Source organism: Lonchura striata, chromosome 19, assembly GCF_050655825.1.
Source record: "Lonchura striata isolate lonStrDom1 chromosome 19, ASM5065582v1, whole genome shotgun sequence".
NCBI lineage: Eukaryota > Metazoa > Chordata > Aves > Passeriformes > Estrildidae > Lonchura > Lonchura striata.
The window spans coordinates 2149164-2160457 of NC_140721.1; the positions used below are offsets into that span (position 1 = coordinate 2149164).

The following is an 11294-nucleotide window of genomic DNA, read 5'->3' on the forward strand; positions in this document are numbered from 1 at the left end:
TGACCCTTCCCAACAACCTTCAGTGATCAAAAACACTTCGGAGTACCCATGGATTAAAATAAATGTAAATACATTTAATATTGTCATTGTGAAGCAACATTTGCTGTGGTGAATTTCTGTGCCAACAGAAAGAATTCCACAGAGGACCAAGCTGAACCCCCAGGATGTAAAACGGTGTCCCAGACTGGAATCAGAGCACTGACATCCACGGGCAGAGGGACAGCAGCACCTCTGGCTGCTGGCTGAGCTCCCACACCAAAATCCCGAAGATAATGAAACAAATCCATTCCCACGGCACCTCACTCGGGGAGCACGTTCTCCTTCTCCTCGGGAGGCTCCACAATGCCCAGGCAGCAGTCGGCGAACTCCACGAACAGCGGCTCCTGCATCAGCCGCCTGAGGACGGAGCTTTTGTCCCGAGCCCGCTCCAGGGCGAGCAGCAGCTGCCGCAGGTGCGGGTTCCGCAGCAGCTCCCGCAGCTCCTCCGACTCTCCTGGGCCGGGAGAGAACCGAGTCACAGCCGTGCCACGCCGGGGCAGCCGCCGCCCCGCGCGGTGCATCCCGCCCGCCCCGCTCACCCAGCAGCCGGAGCCTGTGCGCCGGGACGCGGTCCTGCTCGTCCTCCTCGCCCGGGACGTCCTCCGGGAGCCCGGCTGCGGGCACCGGCTCCTGCCCGGCCGCCTCCCGCTCCCGCGGGGCAGCATCGGGCGAGCAGCGCTCTGCGGGGAGAGCCGCGTTAGTCCCGGGCCGGGGAGAGCCGCGGTAGCCCCGGGCCGGGGAGAGCCGCGGTAGCCCCGGGCCGGGGAGAGCCGCGGTAGCCCCGGGCCGGGGAGAGCCGCGGTAGCCCCGGGCCGGGGAGAGCCGCGGTAGTCCCGGGCCGGGGAGAGCCGCGTTAGCCCCGGGCCGGGGAGAGCCGCGTTAGTCCCGGGCCGGGGAGAGCCGCGGTAGCCCCGGGCCAGCCCGGGCCGGGGAGAGCCGCGGTAGCCCCGGGCCAGCCCCGGTCCTCCCGCCCCTCCCGGCCCGCACTCACCGCGGTGGGTCCGGCAGCACGGCACGGAGCAGCTGTGGGGAGAACGGCGTGAGAGACGGGCCCGCACCGCCCTCCCCGCTCCCGGGAACAGCGGCACCGGCGCTACCGGCCGTGCCCCATCCCGGATACAGCGGTACCGATGGTACCGGCTATGCCCCATCCCGGATACAGCGGTACCGGCGGTACCGGCCGTGCCCCATCCCGGATACAGCGGTACCGGCGGTACCGGGTGTGCCCCATCCCGGGAACGGCGGTACCGGGCGTGCTCCATCCCGGAACAGCGGTACCGATGGTACCGGCTGTGCCCCCCGCTCCTCCCATCCCGCGGTACCGGCAGTGTCCCCATCCCGGAGCAGCGGTACCGGCCGTGCCCCAGCCCTCCCATCCCGCGGTACCGGCCGTGCCCCAGCCCTGCCCTGGCTCACTAGGCGCTGCCGCAGCGCGGACAGCGGTACCGGGCCGCGGCCCCCGCGCCGCACTCCGCGCACGGCCCCGGTGCCCGCATGGCTCCGCCGCTCCCGCCGCCGCGGCCCCGCCCGGGCGCGCCCCCGCCAGGCGCGTCTAATCCACGGCCGAGAGCGGCGCGCGCCCCCGGCCAGGCGCGTCTAATCCACGGCCGAGAGCGGCGCGCGCCCCCGGCCAGGCGCGTCTAATCCACGGCCGAGAGCGGCGCGCGCCCCCGGCCAGGCGCGTCTAATCCACGGCCGAGAGCGGCGCGCGCCCCCGGTGCGCGGAGATGTGTCCGTGAATTGACAAACACACACGGAGAGATGTGGATGTGGGTATGGAAAGAGATATAGATATGTAAATATGGGGAGAGAAGGGGGAGCGGACTGGGAGATGTGTGTCTGGAGATAGGGGTGCCTATATAGATATGGGCACATATAAAATACATAACCAGATGTAGATGTGGGGATATAATACAGAAATATAGAGTTAGGGACACACAGGTAGATGTCAAGATGAGGAAACAACAACAAAGCAAAGAAACTGGAAAGAAGGCCCTGAAAACCCCAGCTGTGGGACTGTGTGTGATGAATGTGAGAACATCATCACTCTGTGGGTTTTCATGGAATTTGATTGCTGAGCACCGGTGAAACACCACAGAGCAGCAGCTGAGCAGTGCAGAACCAGAAACACGACTGATGTCACAAAATCCATCCAGTCCAGGCTTCTAAAAAAGTTTAAACATTGACATTCCTCTGGGAAATATCCCAGTGTAACTACAAATAAGCCTCCACCTCCGGTGGGATCTGACAGAATAATATCTACTAAATAAATATTCAGCAACCAACTCTTTTTTTCTTTGGAGAGGGAGTAGTCAAGACCTTTTGCTTGTACAAAGCATTCTGCTCTTGACCTTTTTATTTCTTTCTGTCCAGGCAACTTGACTGCAGCTATGATCCTGAAGAGCCCAGCCAAGGTTTTCACCTGGAGCAGCACAAATTCCACAAGCCAGGCACTTGAGAGTGCCTTTAAAAGCAGAAATATGAAAGTGCAGCCAAAATACCTCACCAAAACACCTCGTCCAGCAATCAAAATTACAGCAGGGAGGCAGTGTTGATAAAGATTCATCCAGCAGTCAAAAGCCACACTGTGACCGACTGAGCAAGAAAGGAAAACGCTGTTATTCCCCAAAATTCCTGGGAATTGCCCAGCTGTCCCACCCTCAAACAAAGCAGACAGGGTTCATGGAGTTCTTTGGGACAGCAGCTCCTGTTCCTGTGAACCCCTGAAGGACAGGGGCAGTGTGAAAAACACCAATCACTTGTTTTTTTTAAATCTTAAAACAATCACTTGTTGGGTTTTTTTTATTTTTTTTTTAGCAATAAAATAGTTTTTAAAAATGTAATAAAATTAGAGTAATAAAAAAATTGAACAATGAGGATTAGGACACTACGAGACAATGAAAAGCAAAGAATTTTGGACATCTGGGTGTTTTTGGGCACTGAGCTGCCAAAAACCTGCCTTGTGTAGGAATAACCCTTCAAAGGAGCAGCCTGTTGCATATTCATGTATCTCATACATGGTGCATAAATTCCTTGCAAATTAAGAATTTTTCTGGTTTTTGTCAACTTCTTCCCTTTAATCCTGGTGATAAAGACAGAGAGAAGGTGGAAGGATGTTTGTCTTTTCTGACAAGGAGGCTGTAACTCTTTAGGTTTTGTGTTGCTGTTATCTCTGTGTGAAGAGTTTTTTTTTATTTTATTATCTTTTTCCCTTTCTTGAGCTAGTAAAAAATACCTTACATCACAGAGTTTCCATTTTAACGTCACAGTTTTTCCATTTTATGTTGCAACCTAAAACTATATTTAACACACTACTTAAAACGGATTAATACAGTATTACAAAATAACCCTCCATAACACATATAGTATTCAATTTAATATCTGAGAAGAGCCAATCATAAAATACTCATTTTTCACAGGCAGGGACAGGGCCAGGGCCTCTTCCCCACGGGTTTTTGGCAGCTTGTCTGGATTTGTCTGTTCAGTGCCAGTGTCCTGCTTTAGGGCTGTGAAAAATGCATTTTATGTGATTAGCTCTCTGCAAATGTTAAACTGAGTACTGTATGTGTTGTGTTGGAAAGTTATGCTGTATTCATCTTTTAAGTAGTGCTGTATTAATCTCTTCTAAGTGGTGCTGTGTTCATCTTTTTTTAGCAGTGTGGCAAATATAGTTTTTAGGCTATAGCATAATATTAAAACAGAAACTATGTGGTGTAATATAATAATAATTTTTGTAACTAGCTCATAGAATGGATAATTAAGAAATTCTTTACATAGAAATAACAGCAACAAGACATAAGATTCCAAGACAAGAATTATTGCCTCCTTATGGTGAAGACCCAGACTTCGAGGGACCAGCAGGATTGATTTGCTAGATGAGGGGGGATTGAAATGAAGCAGAAACACTCTTAGTTTGAAGAGGAATGTTTGAATTATGTATGAGATATATGAATATGCAATGGGCTATTGCTTTTAAAGGGTAATCCTTTGTTGGCAAGGTGTGTTTGTGGCAGTGCCAGGCACCCAGAGGTCTGTCGTTCTTTGTTTTTTATTGTCTCTTGTCATCCCCGTTTTCATTGCTATTAAACTTCTAAAATTTTAACACAACTGAATGGTGTTTTTCACAGGGCAAATCTGGGAGAAAACCTCCAAAAGGGCCCCCTCAGAAAGTCAAACCACACAACCCCTCCCCTCAACCAGCTCGGGAAAAATTTCCTGGGAGAGAAGTGGGAAAAAAACTGTTTATTTAACAGGCAAAGCACTCCCCAGCACATAAAAAATGAACAATACCAGGTGACAAAGTTCATTTGCTGCTCTGAAGAGATGACAAATTCAGAAAGTCTCTCCTGTGGCTGGTGGCTCTGTTCTCAGTCCCTCTGGCACTGGGAGAGGATGCTGCCCAGAGCAGGCCACAGATGCGAGCTTGTGCCAGGCACATTCTTCTTTCTTTCAGGATTTTTCATAGAGGAGCACAGAGGAAAGAAAGGGAAAACAATTCCCATTTCTACTCCTTGTTTTTCCCATGTGGAATGTGTTTGGAGAATTGTTTACCTGGGGTGATGGCTTGGCTGGATTCTGGTGAGGATTGTTTGAGCTGGTGGCCAATTCAACCCACCTGGGGCTGGACTAGAGCGAGACAGTCACGAGTTGTGAGTTGTTAGATATAGGAGTTAGAAAAGTAGGTTTGTAGTTTGAGTATCTCCTTTAAATAGTATATTAATGTATTGTAGTATAGTTATAACAAAGAAATCATTCAGCCTGAACTGGAGTCAGACATCAGCATTCTTCCCACCGGCTTCACTGCGTTTCCAATCCACCTCTCGCTGCTCCCCAGGTCCTGGTCCGGAGCAGGTTCCAACAGTTCCAAGAAAAGGGAAAGAAAAAACAACAGCCCAGGGAAACCTTCTCTGCCTCAGTGGCTAAACTAACTAAAAAGCAAGGGAGCTCTCTGTTCTGCTCCGTCCGTGCCCACACAGCAGCGTGCAGCGCAGAACGTGGAGTGCTGCTTCCAGAGGAGCCCCCGTGCTTCATCTTCTCCCCACCTCCGCTCTCAGAGCCAGTCTGGAGGGCACAGAATGGAACATCCAGCAGGAACAGGCACGGCACTGGGCTCAGCAGCACCCCAAAGCCACCGCAGCCCCCAGCCCGGGGTCAGCCGTGGCCGATGGCGCAGGCGCGGCCGGCCGCGAGGCCCCGCAGCGCCTTCAGCCTCAGCGTGTAGAGCAGGGGGTTGCCCAGGCAGGTGAGGGTGATCAGCATGGCCGTGCAGTTCCTGAAGATGTACACCCCGGGGTACAGCTCCCCGTGGCAGCGCTGGTTGACGGCGTCGAAGACGACGCCGGCCAGGAAGGGCGCGTAGGACACCAGGGCCAGCAGCCAGATGGAGATGCTGGTCCTGGCCACCTGCGTCTCCGCCGACCTGTAGGTGCCCGTGGCTTGGCCGCACGCCTGCATCCTCAGCTTCCTCTTCCTCAGGATGATGATGATCCGCAGGTAGGTGAAGAGGGGCACGAGGAAGGCCACGGCCACGTTGGGCATGGCGATGAAGACGAGGTAGCTGACGCAGAAGGGGCTGTAGAGCACCGAGACGTTGCTCTCCGCCTGCAGGCAGTTCCAGCCCATCAGGGGCAGGCAGCCCAGGAAGAAAGCCAGCAGCCAGCTGATGAAGACCACGGCGATGGAGTGGTTCCTGGCCACCCGGAACCTCGTCCTCATGCTGGCGGCCACGGCCAGGTAGCGCTCGATGCCGATGCTCACCAGGTTGTAGATGGTGGACAGGATGGACGTGGTGTACAGGGAGTAGGGAGCCAGCATGTCCTGGGAGCCAAAGATGGTGATGTCGGGGTTGGTGATGAACAGCATGGAAATCCAGAAGCCAGAGAAGCTGGTGAAGAGGTCAGAGACAGCCAGGTTGCAGAAGAGGATGGAGATGGGCTTGTGCAGGTCCCGGGTGGCCAGGCGGGTGAAGATGACGGTGCAGTTGAAGATGATGGAGACGACGTTGATGGTCAGCTGGGGGATGCCCAGGGCCAGCACCAAGTAATGATTCCAGATCCTGGTGTAGTTGGCAGAGCAGTTTGGGAACCCATTCATGGTGGGAAATGCTCCTTTCGGCCGGCTCTGCTCATCCCATTCTCCCCCTCGGTCCTGGGCAGAGGTCCTCTCCTCCACGCAGCTCCTGCTGCCACATCACCATCGGCACAGGGGTTAAACTTTAACCAGGCGTGTTTTTAAATATTTGGGTTGCCAGCTGGGGGCTGTGCCAGCCCCTGGCAGTTGCTAGGATAGCCCAAACTGCAGAACACGTTTCCCACACGGATGAGCTGCTGGAAGCAACCTTTGACAAGAGCAAAACCTGCCCAGGGCTTGGGGAGATGGGTGGGCACGCCTGCAGGTTAAAATCCTTCAAGGATGTTCTCAAACAGAGTGAAGTGAATCCAGCTTTAACTCACAAATTAATTCATCATAAAAGGCTAGAGAGCCAGGAAATGGAGAGCAGAGTTTTGTGGGTTTGGAGGACTGAGGGAAATAAAACATCACTGCTGTGTCTCCAGCTTGGACCACAACAGCCCAGAAAATGCCTTTTTCCAATTAATCCTTTCACGATAACACAGCTAAAACCCAGCCAACACCACTACCCCTGCCCTTGCTACAGGATATTTTGTGTTTATTTCATGTGGTTTGTTCATTAATAAACCAATATCAACACCAGTGTAGATTTTTGTTCTCCACCTTTTTAAATGCAAATGATTTTTGAGAACTTAGATTGGAAATACCCGAGAGTTGGGGGGCGGAAAAAAAAGCTCTGGGGACACACATTCCATGCTCTCAGCAGAGGGCACTGCTGGAATAAAATACAGGATACAGACGCAGCAGGGAGATTTTAACCAGGTGAGCAGTCCAGGTGAGCAGGACAATTATCCAGGTAAATGATCCATTTATCCACGTTATTTATTCGGATTCAATTTGTGTTTTCTTGTTACCTTGATGAAGGATTCACCTTCCTTGGTCACAATTTTCTGCCACGGCCTTGCCAAGCAGCTCAGCTGAATTGATGGGCTCCCACATTCAGCACTGATCATGACAGCAGCAATTCCAGCCCAGAGGTGGGAATCTGTGAACTCTGATAGCTCTGCCACATTTAAAATGTGGGACATTTAGGGTAGAATTTTGAGTTTAAAAAGGGGAATTCTAGGGTTTTTTTTTTCTATTGAAGTGTATGAAAGCATATTCAGTTTAATGTGCAGTCATCATCCACCATTTTTGTGTACCAGGAATACTTTATAATTAATCAATACACTTTTAAAGTGGGATTATTATACTTTATACAAGTCTAAGTAAGCAACAAGCATTTCAGATGGTCACATAGAGAGTGATAACATAGAAATAAGGGCTGAGAACTGATCAATCAAGCCTGGGGGTGCATTAACACCCTAGAAAATATTCTTCTCCCAGTGTCCCAGATAAAACTCCCTTTGTAATCCCAGCCCTGGCAGCCACACCTCGGGTGTGAGGTTGCTGCTGAACAAGGGCCCCACTATTTCTGTCCCCCCTGAGCCAGCCCAGCAAATCCTTTCCCTCCCAGCAGAAGTGGCAGCACGGCCCAGGTGGGCACAGGACACCCGTGATGGACACAACATCCACAGAGCAAAACGGTTTGGAAAATGCCCCGGTGGCTAAAAATTACTTAGCTGTGAATTTGGGCTCCAAATTGCTCTAGATATTCCTGAAAATGCTGCTTGAAGTTGCTCTAATTTGAAAATTTGGTGCTCGAGCACAAAATGCTAAACATTGTGAGATGAGAATGTAATTAAAGTAATATCAAGTGGTATAAATAGCTCTCCACAAAAGATTTGTAATCTGATTTCCCTAATAGAATTGCATACAAATTACCATCGTGTTGCTGGATTAAGGGAGACAATAGTGGGGAAGCTGCTTTTTTAGTGGGCTTTAATACTCAGAAACCCTCGGATTTGTGTATTCCAACCCTCTGTGATGCAGCTGGGGCTCCCCAAAGCAGATGAAAAATACTTTAAGTTTAAAGCCCAGCCTCTTCATGGAACAACCTCAATTCAAGGGTGTTTTTCTACTCCTGTATTCCAGGAACTGAGCATCATTCTCTGTGCTTACCTCACTATACCTCGTGAGGAATTGTTATCTGCATCCTATAAATGGGGAAAGAACAATCCCATTGTTTGTTTAAGGTGACACAGGATTCCAGGGACTGAATCTAATCTCCAGGATCTCAGGCAGACACCTCCAACACTGACTGTACCTTGCTGTGGGCAGCCTTTGATTTATGTTTACTGAGATTTCACCTTCTGTAACACTTTTTTTTTTTAGTTCTGTGATTGCATTGACTGAATTCTTCTGAATGCCCAATTTATTTTGATGTATGTGTAAGAAATGGCCTCATTTTGTGGAATTATCTGTTGATTGTGCCTGTGGGGAAGACAGTAACCACTGACCACACTGAAGAGACTGAGAAAGAGGCAGGAGAGACTCCAGGCTGAATTTTTAGTGATAGTTCGAGTGAGGAAAATCCAAGTTCACCCAGCTGAGCTCGCAGCCTCAGAATTGCCCCCAGCTGCAGCTCTCAGCCTCCAGTGGGACCCAGAAGGGCTCAGAAGGAGAGGCCCCGGCTGGGACACACCAGAATTGATCCCAAAACAGGGAATTCATCCCCTGGGCAGCTCCCACCCTCGCCCTGGGGTCCTCTGCTGGAACTGGAACCCTGCCTGAAGCTCCAGAGGAAAATGCATCCTTGTGGTGAGACAGGAATGCCACAGCACAGGGGGGAGAGGAGATGCAGCACGAGCCAGAGGTTGTGTGCACGCAGGAGAGCCCAAAAAGGATGAGGGTTTTCAGCACCCTGCTTTCTGCCCTGTCACCTTCTCCACCCCGACACCAACGCCTGGGAGCTGGGAGGGTTCTGCTGTCTCCCCGCTGTCCCTGCACTCAGCTCTGCACTGGGACACCAACCCTGGGCCAAAAACCTGCCCGGGGACTGGGCAGCTGGGCAGGATCACTGCATGCATCCCAGCTTTTGTGCCATGACCCTCAGCACAGCACATCAGTGTCCCTCTGCCCCGGCTCTCCGCGGGCATCACGAGGCCTGCAAGGAAGAAGCAGTCAGGAAAGGGAGTGATACAAATAAGGAGCCTATTTATCAAATTTATGTTTCAATTAATGCAGATTAAAGCCTTCCTTTCTGGAGAGGGAGGCACAAACGGGGTCTGTGATCCCTGTCCAAGATTTTTCGGAGCTGTTTTGAAAACACAGAGCTCTGCTCCTCCCCGCTCCAGCCTCTCTCCTGGAGGAATTTTTGCCTCCCAGGTTTGGAGTGATGGGAGACTGTTGTTATAGGATATGTGAAAGTATAATGTGTGCTACTGCTATTTGTAAGGTAAAGAAGAAGAATGTTTATTTTCTGACTCTAACTTTTATACTTTTTTAAAGGTGACAGTGGATTGGAGAGTGAATGGGCCACCTCTCCAAAGACATTGGACAAACTATTAGGATATGAAGTTTTTCTACTCTTATGAAGGAATATAAAACAATATGTTGTTTATAGAATATTGTGTGAAAAAGTTTTTTAACAGAATATAAACTCAGAAGGCTTTAGAAAATCTTAAGAATCAAAGCAATGGGAGACAAACACCTGGAGGCAGGTGTGTGGCAAACAAAGCCGGGTGTGAGGAAGGCAGAGCAGATCCCATCCCTGCTGCCAGGGCTCCATGGAATGACCCGTGCTGGGGCAGCATTCCCAGGGCAGCACTCAGCACAGCCACAGCAGCCCATGGAAGATGAAGCTGGAATATTTCTGCTTCATCCAGAGCTCTGAAATTCCAGATTTCCTCTTCAGTGCCATGGGAACTCTGGGGAATAAAATGACAGCACACAGCCAAGTGAAGAGCACGCTGTGTTTTCTCACCCTGCAGGGTGGGATTCCCAGTCACCCACTGGCTAATTCCTAAACCCATCTGGGTTTTAAATCCCTTGGAAGTGCTTTTCTGTCCCCTGCTGGGTCAGCTCATCCCTGACCAGGGTTTGGGCTCAAGCCAGCCTCACCCTCTCAGCCCTTGCTGCTGTGGCTCTCCAGGCCACAAGATCAGTGCAATTTTTACTGGATTTGATATTCCCACCTGTCCTTCCCTCCACTGTAGCTGCCAGGAAAAAACAGAATTCAGAGAGCTGCTTAACTTTGTGTCATCTCCTCTGACCAAGATGCTCCCACGTCTTCAGGTTCAGCACCCAAAAATCTTTGTGTAAATACACCCAGATCTTGATGGCATCGTTGCATCTCAGGGCAGTTCTGGTTTTGCAGAGGAATCAGAATCACCCTGAAGTGCAACGATGCCATCAAAAACTGACACCCAAGCACCTGGCAGGGGAGTTTCCTTAGGGAAAAAAAAAAAATAAAGCTAAGGAGATCAAATTATGCCAGCCCTGCTTGTTTAGATGACAGGCTTTAGAAAGAAAGGGAATGCCTTTGCCTGAGTGTGCCTTCACTTGTGAGCTCAAATGAAGGCTTAATTAACGTGACTGCAGTGCAGTTAATTGCCACTTTGATAATGACATGCTGGAAGGTTTAGAAACAAAAAGAAGAAAATAAATAAAAAAAAAAATAAAAGGAAAATCAATCAATCAATCAATCAAGAATCCTGATTTTCAAGACCAGAATTTCTAACCCTCAGCTTTCCAGTCCTGAACAGAGCACTTCAAGGAAATAGAGCAGGAAAAAGCCTCCGGGGACGTTGGTTCAGCTCCCTGGTGAGGAGCAGCCCAGGGAAGGAGCAGGAATTGTCCCTTGGATGCCCTTGGAGCTGCAGAGCTGCTCTGCGTGCTCAGCATCCCCCTGGCCCCGCAGGGACCTGGAAGGGACCAAACTCCACCAGCCCCTCTTTGTTCCCCCCACAGGAATTATTCACCCCATCACACGTGCGAGGCAAAGCTGCAGGGTGGGAAAACACTCCCCGAGAGCTCTGCGTTGTGCAAATGTCATTTACAGCCCCGTTTTTAGGAATAAAGGAGTTGCTCTGGGTGTGCCTGAGCCCCTGCGACCCCCCTGCCGGAGCAGCAGGGCAAGGAGAGATTTCTCAGCTGCTTTTTTGTTGAATGCAGACTCTGCTGGATGACTCTGCACGCTCAGCTCAGCTGGAATAACATCACTTCTCTGCCCATTCCCCACAGCATCCTGCTCTTCTTGCTCCCGGCCCAGCTCTGGGCTTGTGCCCCCACGGGCATTTGGGAAA

At 50.9% G+C, this 11294-nt stretch overlaps 2 protein-coding genes across 2 annotated transcripts; both read right to left on the minus strand.

Moving 5' to 3' along the window:
• Positions 1 to 49: 49 nt before the first annotated feature.
• ZNHIT3 (zinc finger HIT-type containing 3) lies at positions 50 to 1558 on the minus strand. The gene is made up of 4 exons (XM_021524854.4): positions 1456 to 1558; positions 1031 to 1062; positions 579 to 719; positions 50 to 493 (listed from the first exon to the last, which is right to left on the minus strand). Exons 1-4 carry the CDS (start codon positions 1533 to 1535, stop codon positions 300 to 302), a joined length of 447 nt encoding a protein of 148 aa, XP_021380529.1. The 5' UTR covers positions 1536 to 1558; the 3' UTR covers positions 50 to 299.
• A 2708-nt stretch (positions 1559 to 4266) lies between these two features.
• Positions 4267 to 11082, minus strand: LOC110467706 (lysophosphatidic acid receptor 1-B-like). Its single transcript, XM_085557221.1, has one exon. It carries the CDS (start codon positions 6130 to 6132, stop codon positions 5191 to 5193), a length of 942 nt encoding a protein of 313 aa, XP_085413347.1. The 5' UTR covers positions 6133 to 11082; the 3' UTR covers positions 4267 to 5190.
• Between the last annotated feature and the right edge of the window lie 212 nt (positions 11083 to 11294).